The following is a 16,575-nucleotide window of genomic DNA, read 5'->3' as shown; positions in this document are numbered from 1 at the left end:
GTCAATTCTTATTAGAAAAATTTTAAGGCATCTTTCCTATCACAACCTTCTTTCCGATCGTCAGTATGGGTTCCGTCAGGGACGCTCCACTGGCGATCTTCTCACCTACCTTTCAGACTCCTGGTCATCCTCCTTTCGGGACTTTGGCGAAAGCTTTGCCATTGCACTTGACATCTCAAAGGCTTTCGATCGAGTCTGGCATAAATCTTTAATTTCCAAACTGCCCTCCTACGGTTTCTATCCTTCTATCTGTGCCTTCATCGCTAGTTTCCTTTCTGGTCGTTCTATAGCCGCTGTTGTAGACGGCCATCTTTTTTCTCCTAGATCTATCAACAGTGGTGTTCCTCAGGGCTCTGTCCTATCACCAACTCTCTTCCTTTTATTCATCAATGATCTTCTAAGCTGTACATCTAACCCTATCCACTCATACGCTGATGACTCCACCCTTCACCTTTCCATTCGGTTCCCGCAACGCCCATCTCAACAGTTACTTTAACAAACAAGGGATGAGGCTATGGCACACCTAATGTCTGACTTGGCTCGTATCTCTGACTGGGGTAAAAATATGGTTGTCTTTAAGGCATCTAAGACTCAGTTCTTACATCATCAACGCGACAAAATCTTCCACAGGTATACCCACTAATGTTTAATAATATTCAGCTTAATCCTGCATCATCCTTGAACATGCTTGGGGTTTCATTTACTCGGGACTTATCTTGGAAAGATCATATTACATCTCTTGTAAAATCTGCTTCCAAGAGATTGGGTGTGCTAAGCCGACTCCGCTCTTTCTTTACCCCTGCACAGTTGTTGACTCTATACAGGGGTTTTATCCGCCCCTGTGTGGAGTACAACTCTCATGTGTGGGGAGGCTCCCCACATACAGCTCTTCTCAATAGGGTGGAGTCAAAGGCTTTTCGTCTCATTAACTCTCCTCCTCTTACTGACTCCCTTCAACCTCTGTCTCTTCGCCGCTCTGTTGCATCTTTATCTCTTTTTCTATTGCTACTTTAATGGTCACTGCTCCTCTGAACTGTCTGGTTGTATTCCTTCACCTCTACGACGGGCGCGTAGCACCCGTCTGGCAGCAAACTCTCATCCCTTTTCTCTCCAACTCTCTAATGCAAGAGTTAACCGTTACTCCCAGTCTTTCATTTATGCAACAGGTCAGCTCTGGAACTGTCTCCCTCTGTCTGTATTTCCTTCTGCCTATGATCTCCAGTCTTTCAAACGCAATGTGTCCAGGCATCTCAAAATGATCGGATCTTGAATTTGGCTCTCTATTGTATTTTGTTTTTCTCTTGGAGGGAACTGTTACTGTGGGCTCATGGCCTTTGGTTCCTTCTTCCTCGTATTAAAAAAAAAAAAAAAAAAAAAAAAAAATCTCAATCTACCTCTCCTGATCACAACAATAATTCACTCCATTCCCATCCTTCCTCTTAACTCTTCCATCATGAACCTAGATTCCCCTGGTCTTGCATTCAAGGATGCACTGCACTTCCACCTAATCATTATCATTTTTGTACATTTGATCCTGCAAATGTCCATTCTTTTAATGCCCAGGTCTCCTTACTATACAGCATTGCATTCCTAACACATGGTGCATTCAAAGATCCCTTAACACAGAGGGAGAGCCCTCTCATTGTCAGGAGAAGCTGCAGCTCCCTGAACTTTTTCCAGCCACTCCTCACTCTAGCCACAGAGCTAGCTGCACCCACTTGATATCAAAACTCTTCCATACACTTGAAAGACTGACCAGCAAGATCAGCCCTTTCACACTTGAGAATCAACACATGCTGTCCCCAACACACTGCACACATGAAATCATCATTATCTCGCAGTCTGCCTCAATCACTAAATGTCTTACACACCCACTTACCACAAACACGGCACAAGATGGAAATTTTTCCCATTCCCTTGTGGCAAACCGCTTTTGACCGCTTTCCCTCATCTTTGACAGTACTTCCACCAACCCAAGGCACCATCACCTTTGTTTTATCTGCATTTACTCTCAAGCCCATCTGCCCCATACCATCTCTCCACTTCTTAAATCTTTCCCCCACCCCCCTTTCATTCTCTGCAATCAACACCAAATCATTGGCATACAACATCTCCCACAGGAGTCCATTTCTTAAGTCCTGTGAGAGGGCTTCGAGCACCATGATAAACAACAGGGGGCTCAAGAATGACCCCTGATGCACACCAACATTCATGGAAAACTCATCACTCAAATCTCCATTCACTCTCACCTGGGTGCGAGCACCCACATACACAGCCTGAACCACTCTAACCAGCCATTCCTCAATTCCAAGCTTTCTTATTGCCCACGTCACCACCTCCATAGGGACCCTGTCAAAGGTCATCTCCACAGATCCCTTTCCTATATAATTTTCCTGAAGCTGTTGAACAAAGAATATGACATCAGTGTTCCCTTTGCCTGGCATAAACCCAAACTGCATCTCACCAATATTCTTGCTTTCTCTTATCATTCCTTCTAGAACACTCTCCATTACCTTCATTATCTGGTCCAAAACTTCTTTTCCTCTTTCCAGGGCATCGCCCTTCCCCTTGTACACCCGAGGACAGTTCAGCCTTATACGCCTTTATGCATGAGACAACCATTAGTGAAGCAGGAGCCAGACACTCAAGTGTCTGGTACCACTGTGTGGGAGGGGACAGGTTAAGGGAGGAGGAAGGCTGGGGGAGTTTATAGTTCCTATCGCTCCCTCTTCTGTCCCCATCCTTCTCACACAGTTATCAGATAGATGAATGTAGGCTACTGCTTTGCTACCACTTGTCTTACATTTACTGTTTCGAAGTGGTGAGCGAGTGTATAACAGAACATTCCTCTTATGTACCCATTTAAAATCACACTTCAGCCAATCATCTAGGAGAACACACTCGTGTATAATCATATTTTATCAAATCAGTAACTAACCCCACAATCTCCTGAGGCCTTCAGCATTTCAGCTGTCAACCCAGACACACCTGCTGCCTTCCCCACCTGCATCCTGCCTATTGCCCTGCTCACCGTAGCAGCACCAGTCAAAGACCATGGGCCAAACACTGGATCTGCCAACTCCAAACCTTTCTTATTCCAATCAGACTCCTCATGCAGCTACTGGTTTTAATCCATTGATTCCGGCTGTATCATATATGATATATGAGTCTAAATGGCTCTGACTGCGGCTGTATCATATATGATTTCCTGCTTTCAAAAAATCCGCCATCAGAAATGGCACGAAATAAATCAGCTAGCAACTCATGGCACCCTATAGAATATTGCCATACATAGATTATGCATTTTTATGAGGAGCAGAGCTCAGCTCCGTTACCTACAAATTGCCGAAGGTAATGGTACGAAATCTTCTCCATGCTGCCGCCAGGAGTAGCCCAAGCAAATATTGGATGAAATCTCTGGATGAGCGTAGTGATGATAGTGATACGTTGTTAGATGATGACAGTGATGGTTCAGATGATGATTTACACCTTATCTGATTGCAAGATTGACACTGACGACACAGTGCAACCATAACACATCGTTTGCCTGGCACCACTGCACAGGGAATATTTAGTACTTCACGTACCTGTCTTAGAGATAATTTTTTTTGTTGGCTATATTGTGTTATATGCCATTGAACTCAGGATTTTTTTCACAATCTTTTGACAATATTATTTTTTTTCTAGTGTTTTTTTCCTAAATATTTGAAAACTGCAGCACACTGGATGTACATGTAAACAAACACTGATGCAGTGAATGGGTTAATGCTCGCTCCAGGTGTCTTTATTGTCCTCGTTACCACTACTGTACTTTTCCTGCATAATTCTTCACACACTGCTCAACTATGGTATCCCTGTTTTCCCTCCCCATCTTATTTGCCACCTTAAATATCATAGTCATCCTTTCAACACTATTTAGGTTATCCAGTAAAAGTCTCTGAGACTCAGATTTTGTCCTCTGTACCTCTTTTCTAGCCCTATGCTTGGCAGCTAAGTACAGGCAAACCCTGGTTTAACAATGCAGTTAAGGAAAAACCCATCGTTAGGCGGAGTATCGTATCCCGGGTAGATTTAACATGTAAAGTATAGGGATGCGTTTTTGTCTTGGGTTTCCCCTCCAGCCAAGTTCTAAACCCACCCAAATGAGTCCCCCCAAAAGTTTAAAGCCAGTCTACGTGGCTCAACAGCTGTAAAAGAAGCTAACCTAAACCTAAAACCAGTGCCCCTCTCACTTACCCAGTCAAGGTCACTGGAGAATGCGATCTCCAACTCGTATTCAAACTCGGTAGAGAAGCAGCAGCACTGTATCCAATCTCACCATCAGACAGTCCCAGGACAGTTAAATAAACATCTGTTATGCATAATAATAAAGTATGAATGACGCAGCATAGTCAAAGGTGCAAATCGTCTTGACAGAGAATCGTTTATGTTTGGACGCGGAATGTGATCAATGATGTGATCGGGATAGCCCTTTCAACATCCCCTCTTTATGTCCTTTTAGCCACTGTTCTGGTTGCTGAGCTCCTTTATTTTCTTCCCTCTTATATTCCAACATTTACTTAGAAATTCCTTTGTATTTTCAAAGCGTTTTCCCTTAAACAGTCCGATTATAAACACGTGGTATATTGATTGATGATGCGAATGGGATAGCCTTTTCAATGGCCCTTCTTTATATTGTTGTAGCTACTGTTCTGGTTGCTGAGCTTCTTTATTTTCTTCTCTCTTACTTTCCAACATTTACTTAGAAATTCCTTTGTATTTTCAACTTCCTTGAACAGTCCAAATGTAAGCACATGATTTATCAATGTCACAGTTTTCATCAGTGCATAAAATGTTTACTCTTTAAGGCTTTCATAATTATTAATGTTTATTTAAAATTATTATTATGTATTCCATGATAGGTTAGATGTTCAGTGGTCAAACACGAAATATTCCTTGTTGAGTCACCTAGTTGTCCACACTGTTTTGTAGCCCATCTGATGGGCGAGAATCCATACCCCAAATGGTAGTGTTCACTCCACCTATGACTAAAACACATTAATGTAAGTCTAAAAACAGTTGATAAATCAGCCTAAACACAAAATTTAGTGTAAAATACTTACTCACTCGATGTATTGCTGCTCTCGGGTGTCTGCCTATTCCTCTCCTTCATCCTTCTTTCCCTCCATCCTCTTCTGTCTTTCTTTACTTCATTCTTTCCTTGTCCTACTGCCTACAGGTGACTTTCCACTCTCTCTTCCATCTTTCTTTGCTTCATTCTCTCCTTTTCCTTCTGCCTGTGGGTGACTCGACACTGAGTGACAAGCCAAATGGTTTCCTGTACACCAGGAAACCATTTACCACGCTGAGTGATAACCATATAACCAAATTTTGGCACCTGATGGTTTGGTGGGTAATTACGGCACTCCTATCGGATTGAACCAGTGAAGGTTTTTATCCAAAGGGTGGTTGGGGTTCATTGCTCACGTACTACCACTCAGGGATGAGTGAGGCTGGTCACTCTCATCTTAAATGTCTGGACCAACATGCCTAGCTCTGGGTTCCTATGCTCCTCCTGGGGCAGTGTAGGATTGGATGATGATGATGATGGTCATCATCATCATCAAACTCAGTAGAGAAAAAGACAAAAAAATTCACAAAACTGGGGGTAGACCTACGATAGGTGGAGCAGGTTGGTATTTCTACCCCCATCACTATTCCAGGGTATTGCATCTAGGGGTATCGTAATTCAGGGTCTACCTGTACAGTATTTCTCTTGGTTACCACCCCATTTCCATTCCCAGAAAAACCTTTTCTCCTTATCTGCAGCTTCTAAACTCTCATCCCATTACCATGCTACTTATATCACAGGGTGCCCCCTTTTCATCCACACACTGAATCAGCAACTCTCAGGAGAGTGTTTCTGAGAGCACTGTACCGTTCGTTAACACTTCTGTCAATAGTTCGCTGTTCAGCCACCACTCTACTCATCTTGCTATAGAAGGCATTCCCTAGTGCTTGATTTTTCAACTTCCATATTTTCCTCCCAGATGCATAGGTCTTCATCACCTGCTCCCTAACCCTTAGTTGCTGGAAATGTTTTTGGCGTGGCCTCCCTCTCCCCACAGCAATATTTCCCAAAATAGCCATTTTTCAAACCTTCATGTCAGGGGAAAATATAGCAGTTAGGGAAACAAATTAACGACCATATTACTCAACAACTCTTCTTCTTGCGAATGAAAGTATCCCCAGGTCTGCAGGTTAATGAGTAAGGATGTGAAGATGATGAGTAATTTTTAGCACTTGAAGCACGACGTCTTTGTGCTTGTGTGCACGGCCCTGGCTTTGGCTTTGCACTCAACATGATAACTTCTCCAATACTAGATAAACTAGACACAGTGGCATCCAAGGCACGCCCTATGGCACTTTCACTGAGCTCTTTCCTAGCATCCTTGGGTAGAGGCTTGGCAGGGGTGGATGAGACAAGGGGTCCAATGAGACGAAGAGGTTTCAGAAAACATCGTTCAGCACCTACCTAAGTGACAGCGAAGACTGAGGTATGCATGCGTCGGGTGGCAGAGTCTTTCCCTACCCTTTGGTGATGAGATCAAATGGCAGCCAGTTGAAACTGTGGCGGGATTGCATTTGGGGCTCCTTCCTCTCCCGGCGGTTGTCCACCCCTTTTGTGTCGGCCTATGCTGTCACCCGGCACGTGGGGGTTAAGCACAATGTCACATAGTAATTTGTGTTGCTGCACACACTCTTTGCTTCCTATAACTTCAGCATCCCTCACAAACTTCCTATCAGCCCTCCTGACCAGGAAATAGTCTATCTGGCTACTATTTCCCCTAGACTCGCATTTAATCAAACTACACTCTCTTTTCCTAAAATGACTATCTGGCTACTATTTCCCCTAGACTCGCATTTAATCAAACTACACTCTCTTTTCCTAAAATGAGTGGTGCACACAATCATGTTCATTGTCTTCCCAAACTCAAGTATCCATTCTACTTCCTCATTTCTTGTACCATATGTGCATCCCCCATGCACCCCTTCATATCCTTGAGCTGCACCATCTACATGACCATTTAAGTCCCCTCCCAATACTACAACCTCATCATCCCCCATACCACTTACCACACATATAAGTCATCCCAGAATCTATCTTTTTCTACATCATCCAAGCCAGCCTGTGGAGCATATGCCATTATAAATGAAAATGGGAGCCTACCACAAAATTTTCACTTCTATAATCACTTCAGTCACACCCATTACATTCATGACACATTTCACCCATTTTTCCTTAACAGCACACCCACGCCACCATATCCATCTGCCCTTCCCTGCTGCGTGTAAAGCTAAATTTCCAGTGTCCCCGAGTTTGGAGTACTGTTTTAAGTAAAAGTGAATACTGTAAATTATCAGTTATTCGGCATAATTTAGCCAAGCCCTACGTCACGTAAAGCAAAGTACCGGATATTGCATAGTACCCTTCATCAGCTCAATATTCGGTGTCGAGACGGATTTTGCAATGCTGTTCATCTTGAACCTCTACCCAAACAACTTTCCCATGGGTAAAAGATAAAAATTAAGCATAAAATAATGATACCTTATGGTAATACAGTGCCGGTTGGCTACCCTTTATGAGCCAGTTGATACACCTCAGTGCCAGATGTTGCATAGAAACGCTGGTTATGTCCCGTTTCGATACAGGATACTACTTTAATAGAGTCAAGCCAGCAATGCTGGATATTGCAACGACAGATAAAGTTTACTATACTCAATTTTCATCATACTTTCCCTTTCATCAGGGTTGGCACCAAAGTGGGTGGCCCGGTTTTGTCATGAGTTTTTTCAATAAAAGCCATTTGAAAGAACCCATTATTTTACTCACTTTATTTATTTTTTATTTTTTTCAAAATAATGTATTTAATCACAGATTCAGTGTAATTTGAGTCATTATCATAGAAACTTATAACACACACAACCAGAGCTTAAATTTTGTATATATTCAGCGTTAGCTAATTTTGTAACGTTTTAGGATTACCAGTAAGTTTGTTTTTGATAGATGTGGCATTTGGTTATTAACCCCTTAAACACGGCTGTGTACAGTCGTTCCCCCCCGAGTGGCGGGGTTTTATCGCGGTCTGAGTACCTGTAGGAAAATATTCGCCAAAAATCAGAGATTAACCCTAGAACATTATACTTGGTATGGCAGATAGTACTCACATTCAGCTTTCTCCAGAGACAGGTGTTGAGCCTTCTTGGACTACCCAAGGACTTGTGGAGGCTTGCAAAGTTGGGTAACCAAATCTTCACTTTCACACCTCCAGCAACCCGGTTTCCCCTCTACCACAGCCTCATTCTGTCACAGTAAACTTTATACTACAACGTAAAGGTAGTTAGGAATCCATATTTGTACAATAAGCACTGAAAATAAGGCTAAAATCAACGGAGCGTACGGCCGACATGCACTGTGGCGGCGGTCTTCCCGTCACTCAACAAACATTTCCATTTTCACAGCTAAAAACATGTATACTACATTATTTTCAATCATATTACTTCCCAAAAGATCACCACGGCGCGCTTTTTATTCTGCCTTACGTCCGCCACTTTATTCTCGTTCCTGTTGGCCGCTTGCACTGACTGGGAAGAGCTAGAACTCGCCATAATGTCACTTTGAAAGCCTGCAGTAAACTGACGCTAAACAGGGGCAAACCGTGAGAAAAAAAGCTAGTGTTACAACTGGGGAAACAAGCGTTTCCTAGTAGCATAAACTGCTTGTGAGAGGACAGCGCAGATTTACAGTTCTGATCGCTCAGAGCGCTGCCATGTATCACAGCCAGGCTGGCCGGGCCGTGGTGTGGGGGGGACAGGGGGAAAACGCGATATTTGGCAACAACTGAGGTCAGTAGTACAAAGGTAAAGTATGCTAGTTGTAGCTAGAGGGTGGTGGTACTGATAGACAATACCAGCTGGAACCTGCTTGCCCGCGGTTATTCAAAATTTACTAGAATCGCAAACGCGACGACCCGCCGTCATGTCCTTTTGGCCGAGTGTCGCAAACGCGACGATCCGCGTTTAAGGGGTTAACCCGCGGCGTCCTGTCGACGTACTTCCACGTCCTCACGTTATGTCACAGCTAATCCCGTCGACGTACTTCAACGTCCTGCAATTGCAAGGTTCATAATTTCCACAATTTTCAAAATTCGCGCGAGATTTTCAATTCGCCCACGTACCCAAGCCTCCCCTACCTGCCGCCAGGCGGGCAGCATCCTAGACCCCGCGTGACCCGCACCCGCCCTTGTCTCGGTCACTCACCTGCTAGTAGTGACCCAGGTCAGACATGGCGCGGAAAGGTCTCTCAGACGAGGAAATTGCATCCGCCCTGGAAGCCTTCACTGGAGATAGTGATTCTCCACTCGACGATGATGTGGTAGATCGCGATTACGTCCAGCCAGAGGAAGAAATAAGTAGCAGTGATGAGGAGGTCCCTTCGCCCCGAAAAACGCGGTATGTGACATACCGTAAAGCAAGGGAAGGCCAGCCTGCTCCCCAACCACGTGCATGGCTATCTCTCCATCCCGAATCTGATGAGGACGATGAGGATGACGGCGGCTTAGGACGTGATATCGCCTCGTGGTTGGGAAAAGAAAAAATATCACCACGAGGATCAGAAGGTGGGGCGAGAAGACATATAAGGTAAGGTGAAAGTCTTTTGTCTGGGGAAGTGGAAAGTGGTGTGGTGGGATTGCTGGGTGAAAGGGAAAGTGTTGTGGCGGCAGCGTGGGGTGAAAGTGAGAGTGGTGTGGGGGTAGTGCGGGGTGAAGGGGCAAGTAGTGTGAGGGAGGCAGCACGAGCACGTGGTGCACGTAGGCCTAGGGGAGAGGAGGTGGAGTCACTCCCCAGCACTTCTTTCGCCCCAGAATATTCCCAAACTTCCTCCCCACAGCCCCAGGATGTGGGGAAAGGAAAGAAAGGGAAGGGAAAGGGTAAAGGAAAAGGGAGAGGGAAGAGAAGTGCGAGTGATGAGAGGCGCCGCTCTCCACCTCCCCAACCTCCCCCACCACCCTCACCTCCCCACCCTGACGAAGGGGACGATGGGGACGTGGCTGGAGACGGTGGTGTCACGTGGAACTGGGAAGATGGGAGTAATTTTACTCCCATCATTCACCCTTTCACTGAGGAGTGGCGGTCTGGTTGCACGGCTCCAGGTGTGAATGCAGGTTCGTCTAGGGTGGATTTTTTCCACTTGTTCTTTGGTGAGGCATTTGTGGGGCGCATAGTTGAACAAACTAATATCTTTTCACAATCACAGCGCCGTGAAAGTGAACGTTTGGGAACCACGAGCAGGCATTCCCAACAGTATGACTATCCCGTTACAATTTCAGAGATGTTCCTATTTTTGGCCCTGGTTCTCTTGATGGGTGTGGTAAGGAAAAACCAAATTCCTGCCTACTGGACAACTGACCCAATCATCCTCACACCTTTCTTTGGAAAGGTGATGAGTCGTAACCGATTTCAGTATATTCTCGGCCGCCTCCACTTTTTTGATGCAGAAGATCCAGCCAATGCCAATAACACAGATAAAATGAGGAGAATTAGGCTGGTATTTGATCATTTACGGGAAATGTTCCGCTCCTCATTTTATCCCTACAGAGACCTCGTCATAGACGAGAGTCTTGTGTTGTGGAGAGGCAATATTTCCTTTAGGCAGTACATACCCAGCAAGAGACACCGTTTCGGGTTCAAGATCTTTGTTATGTGTGACTGTAAGACTGGTTATGTGCAAGACATAGTCTTGTACACGGGCGCACAGACAGATATAACAGAAGATCGGAGTATAGGACTCTCTGGGGCCGTGGTGAAGACAATGATAGAAGAGTACCTTCATCGTGGTCATGTGTTGTACCTGGACATCTGGTACACTAGCCCTCTTCTCGCTAGGTTCCTCCACCAACACGACACCGGAGTCTGTGGTACAGTCAAGAGAAACCGTCGCCATATGGTCAAGATAGGGAGGAAACTTGACAAGAACGAGGTGGTTTTCTTCTAGGCCAATAACATCCTTGCCACCCTGTGGAACCACAACAGGGAAGTTTGCCTCCTATCAACTGTTCACAGCCCCCTGATGCAGCGCACAGACTCCGTGGATCACCGTAGCGAGAGGAGGCGCAACGTATGGAAACCCGAGTCTGTACTGGACTATAATCTGAACATGAGGCAAGTTGATCAGTCAGACTCGATGATTTCAAGTGTTGACTGTGCCAGGACCACGATGAAGTGGTACAAGAAACTCTTTTTCCACTTGCTCGACATCACGGTCCTGAACGCCCACTACCTGCACGCAATGACCACCGGAGTATCTGAGACCTTTGAGGGGTTTGTGAGGGAGCTGGCACGTGAAATAATCGCCAAGCATGCCCAGGAAAGACCCACACACCGCACCCGCACCCCCATGGCTGCTCAGACTCCCCTACGTCTTGCAGGACGCCACTATCCCAGCGCAATCCCTTCCGACCCAAACCGTCGTAAACCCCAGCGTCGCTGCCATGTATGTAAGCACTCGACAGTCAGGCCATCCACTCAGAGAAAAAGACACAAGGTACGAGTGTGTCGAGTGCAATGTTGCTTTGTGCCTTCAGCCTTGTTTCAAGGAGTATCATAATTTCCTACACTACTGAAACTGTGTGGGAAGGCGAAATGACGCTCATTATAATGGTAAGGCCAGTCAGTAGGTGCTAAGTCAAATATAAAGTTGAAACGGGTGTTATTTTTTCAGAAAAGTAATGTATAAGTTGAGAATTAGTGTAAGTTGAAAGAATTGATATCAAAACTACACCCACTGTGTAAATCTGCGAAAATATGACGCTCAGTATAACACTCTGGTCAGTAAATATGCGATAGCAAGGAAATAAAGTGGAAACGGGTGTAATGTTAGCATGAATAAAACGTATAAGTTGAACAATAGTGTAAGTTGTAATAATTGATGTCACGAGTACACCCACATTCTGGTCAGTAAGTATGTGATAGGAATTATATAAAGTGAAATTTGTTGTAATGTTAGTAGTAAGATATTTTATAAGTTGAATACTAGTGTAAGATGAAACAAATGATATCGCGATAACACTCCCTGTGTAAGTACACGCTAATATGATGCTCAGTTCCATCGTAAGTTCTGAAATTATGTGATATCAATTATATTCAGTGTAAACATGTGCAATGTTAGTGGAGAATTATTATATAAGTACAAAAATAGGTTGTAAGTTGAAATAGTTGTCATAGCGACTTCACCATGTGTGTTATTATGCGCTATTATTACGCTGTATATTTACGTAAGGCCTGAAATAATCTCAAAACAGTTCTATAAAGTTGAAAAGTGTATAATAATATTAGAAAAGTATTATGTAAGTATAAAAAACACAATACGAGTTGAAACAGTCACAGCGAGTTCACTCACTACGTAAATAAGCGCTAACATTACGCTAAATGTCATCAAAAGGCCTGTGAATACGTAAAAACAGTTCAATAAAATGTAAAATGGTATAATGTTATTGTAGAAGTATTATGTAAGTAAAAAAAATGATATGTATCATGATTTTAGAATGTTAGCGATTCATCGTGACCAAGTTGGCCGATTTTGCTCGTTTCGCACGATGGTACAATGCTTATTTCTGCTCTATTTTTGTATAAAATCCAATATACTCTTTTATCACATGTTTTTATGTTTGTAATAAATACATATCTACTTACTTTCATTGGTTTCCCAGACTTATAATACCACAGAAAACGTTAGAGGCTCAGACCGCCTACGGAGAACACGGGGCCAGGTGGGACCAAGGCATACCTGGTTAGGGTAATTATGGACCCTGGGGACCAATTTCTTTGCCACTGACCATTGTTTCTGACCAAAAGCGAAAGTTTTAGCAAAAAAAAAAAAAAATGTCGAAAAATGGTCGGGACGGGGCGGGTTAAGGATTTGGGTTAATTTGTTATACAACCAGTACTTAAGCTAGGCCTGTGCCAGGTTAGGTTGTCTCATATGTTACCAAATCACAATAATACTTTTCTAATAAAGGTCTATTTGATAGACTTAGATTTGTTACTCCAAGGCAGTTATTACTGTTAAGATGGTGTGTACATTTGATTATATGTACATTCCCTTCTGGAAGTTTCATTCATTCATTCATTGCCAGACGCCATGTATCCCAGACGGGGTGGCCAAGGGCTTAGAGTTAATTGTTTTACAGGGAGGTGATTTGGCCAATTTTTGGTAAATCACATCAGCCGTTCCAGGAAATCTGATACAACCACATAGTAAGCCACCTTATTTTGAATCTTTTCCGCTATAAATTTGTTTTCGGAAATGTATATTTAACGTGAAAATCCTATACAGTAATACCTCGATATACGATACCCCTGGATGTGATACCCCGGCTTAACGATGGGGGTAGAAGTACCACCATGCCCTGCCTAACAATGGCCAAACTCTGGTTTAATGATGGGATTTGATTTTTTAAAAATTATTTTTATGATAGACTAAAATTGTGTGTTTAGGCTGATCTATAAACTGTTTTTAGACTTAGATTAGTGTGTTTTAGCCATAGGTGGGATGAACATTGTCATTTTGGGGTACATTTTTACTAAGCTTGATTTTTTCCGGACTTATATTTGATGATTTTCAGATTTTATTTGTTGGTTTTAGTGAGTTATTTACAGGTGTTAAGCTTAGGTTAGCTTCCTTGACAGCTGCTAGGCCATTTAGAGTGGTTTTAAACTTGTTTTTGGGCTCATTTGGGTGGGTTTTGGGCTTGGTTTGGGGGGAAACCCAAGGCTGGTTAATGTTTCACATTACGTGTTAAAAGTACCCTGATATACGATACCCCATCTTACGATGGGGTTTTACCTAACCAATTACAGTACATCGTTTAACTGGGGTATGCCTGTAATTACCTCGGATCTCCCCTCAATTTCAAATTACATGGAGCTCTTTCGCCCTGCCACAAGCCGCTTTCAGGTGTGACGTCACATGACTACCGCGCATGCTTTAACCTCACAGCCAACGAGCTTAATATCAGCCAAAATGTGGGCCAATCAAATTGTTGACACTGTTTGCACATCTTCAAATTTAAAATATCCCATACTTCAGTCAGTTGCACGGTGGCTTCCTCTTGTAGTGGGTGTGCTCTGATGGAACACGAGGCCATCACTCGTCTTTTTTAGGAATAACATGCCGGTAGTTCACATCACTCAATTTCAGAGCAAAAAATATTTTTTCTGGTTGATTTTAGTGTGATTTTAATGAATTAGAGCTTCATTTTTGTTGGAAATCACTCGTTTTGGAGGTGGGCCTACCCAAGGCTTTACTGATCTACCAGAAGCCCCGCCGACATGTAAAAATACCCCCGCTAATACCAATACACCAGTCCTGTATGAGACAGCCCTAGCATGTATTCAATATGCACAGTGGGTGTTAGCGCCGAAGTGGTGACATGTAGAGGTGTATGGTATGTAGGAGAACTCCTGGGCCTTGATAGCAGGCTGTGAAGCCTATGCCCAGAGTCGGACAAAAAAAAAAAAAAAAAAAAAAAAAAAAAAAAAGACCATTGCCAAAACAAGTGAATTCCAACAAAAATTAAGGCAAAAACACTCAGATCACATTAAAATAATAAGAAAACCACATTTCCAACCTAACCTAACCTAACCTTACCTTAAATGTCATTGTCAGAGGATTCAGTATCCCCATCGGCCTCTTCCTGCTGTTGTGAGGGTCCTGGATGAGGGACTCTGACAACATTTAAGGTAAGGTAAGGTTAGGTTAGGTTAGTTTAATGTGGTTTTCTGGTTGTTTTAGTTTGATGAGTTTTTTTCCTTCATTTTTTGTTGGAGTTCACTTGTTTTGGAGATATTATTGGGTAGGCCTTTCTCCAAAACAAGTGATTTCCTACAAAAATGAAGCAAATTATACTAACATCAAGCAGAAAAAATATTTTTTGTTCTGAAATCGAGTTATGTAATTTACCAAAAACTGACCAGTGATATTTCACTTATAAGAGAAATGGGAAATATAAGTGTAAAATTACCAAAGGAAACTTGTAGCAGCAAAGGCAATGAGCTCGTCTTCTACTACTGTGTTGTAGCAGCAAAGGAAATTAGTGCTTCTCTTACTACTATGTAGTGTGTACTGATCTCTGTCAACTCCTGGTGTGCTTTTATGTTGAAACATGTGTTACATTGTAGCAAGCAGCCCAGGGGTAACAGACAGACAAGTCAAAACATGATCATCCCCCTCATGCAGCTCATTGTGTAAAATTATAATTTAATTGAACTGTCAATAATTAGGTATAAACATTACTTGTTTAAGCTATGGTAAACTTTGATTTATTTTTTGGGGGGGAGGTTATTTTGTGAAAAGGAGAACAAGAAGAAGCCCAGGTGGGTTGGGCTTTTTCAAATAGTTTTTTTTTTTTTTCCAACTTGCTTTCCATTTGTCACATTATATCCCCGTGTTTGCTTTGAAAAATGAGTTAACTAGATGTTTGCATTATAGGTTGATGAGATGTATCGGGAAGCGCCAATCAAGAACTCCATGTTCGATTATGTGGAATTCACACGCATCTTGAAGCATGGAGCCAAGGATCTGGAGGACCAGTGATTGCTTGGGTTTGATGAGGATAATTACTCTCTTCCATATCTTCATAACTTTGTTTCATGTCTCTCTCTCTCAGCTGTGCTTCTTTTCATTCATACCTTCCTAACTATTCCATTTTTTCTTCACCCTCAACCATGCTTTTTTAACACATCATACCTTCCTGACTCTCTTCCGTAACTTGCACACTCTCAACCATGTTTTTCTTCTTCCATACATTCCCTTATATCTTCCATATTTCCCTTGTTTTCACCCATGCTGTCCTTCTTCAATACCTTCCTCACTTTTGCCTATACACTCCGCACTTTTCCTTACCTTCCTTGTTCTGCTCCTTTTTTTTGTCATACTTTTTTTTTCTTTTTTCCCTCCTCTTCCTTACTTATCTCATATACTTTTTAACATTTTCCTTGCTTCTTTAATATTTTGAAGAAGCCTAACTTTCGTTTTCGTTTTCATTTTTAAAGGCTCCAACATGCTTGCATGTGTTGGCCTTGGTCACCTAATGGCAGCTCTCCACACTGCACGATCCATTGCAGCCTCCCTGTTCAGTCCCTTAACCCTGAGGTCACACTTAATGACCTCGTCCCATGTCTTTCTCGGTCTACCCTTCATAACCCCACCCCCAATATTAACACTTCTCACCTTCCTCACCCAATTATCATCCCCCATCCTCTCCACATGTCCAAACCATCTCAATCTACCTCTCCTCATCACAACACCAATACACTCCAGTCCCATCCTACCTCTCAACTCTTCCATCGTAAACCCAGCCCCTCCAGGCCTTGGATGCAGGGACGCACTGCACATCCACCTAATCATTGTCATTTCTGTACGTCTGAGTCGGCGAATATCTTCCTCCTTCACTGCCCAGGTCTCACTACCATACAGCATTACACTCCTAACACATGCTGCATACAAAGACCCCTTAGCACGTAGGGAGAGTCCTC

At 43.2% G+C, this 16,575-nt stretch overlaps 1 protein-coding gene across 1 annotated transcript in view; it reads left to right on the top strand.

The window, feature by feature from the left end:
• The window catches only part of LOC145414875 (myosin regulatory light chain sqh-like), a 51,419-nt gene extending 35,785 nt beyond the window's left edge, over window positions 1–15,634 (top strand). The window contains exon 4 of the mRNA XM_080284294.1: window positions 15,530–15,634. Within this exon, the coding sequence (XP_080140420.1) occupies window positions 15,530–15,634 (105 nt within the window). The remainder of the gene's footprint in view (window positions 1–15,529) is intronic.
• The last annotated feature ends 941 nt before the right edge of the window (window positions 15,635–16,575 follow it).

This window comes from Coenobita brevimanus, chromosome 101, assembly GCF_032717465.1.
Source record: "Coenobita brevimanus isolate Jiangsu-jjx chromosome 101, ASM3271746v2, whole genome shotgun sequence".
Taxonomy (NCBI): Eukaryota; Metazoa; Arthropoda; class Malacostraca; order Decapoda; family Coenobitidae; genus Coenobita; species Coenobita brevimanus.
This window is presented reverse-complemented; position numbering and strand designations above follow the sequence as displayed.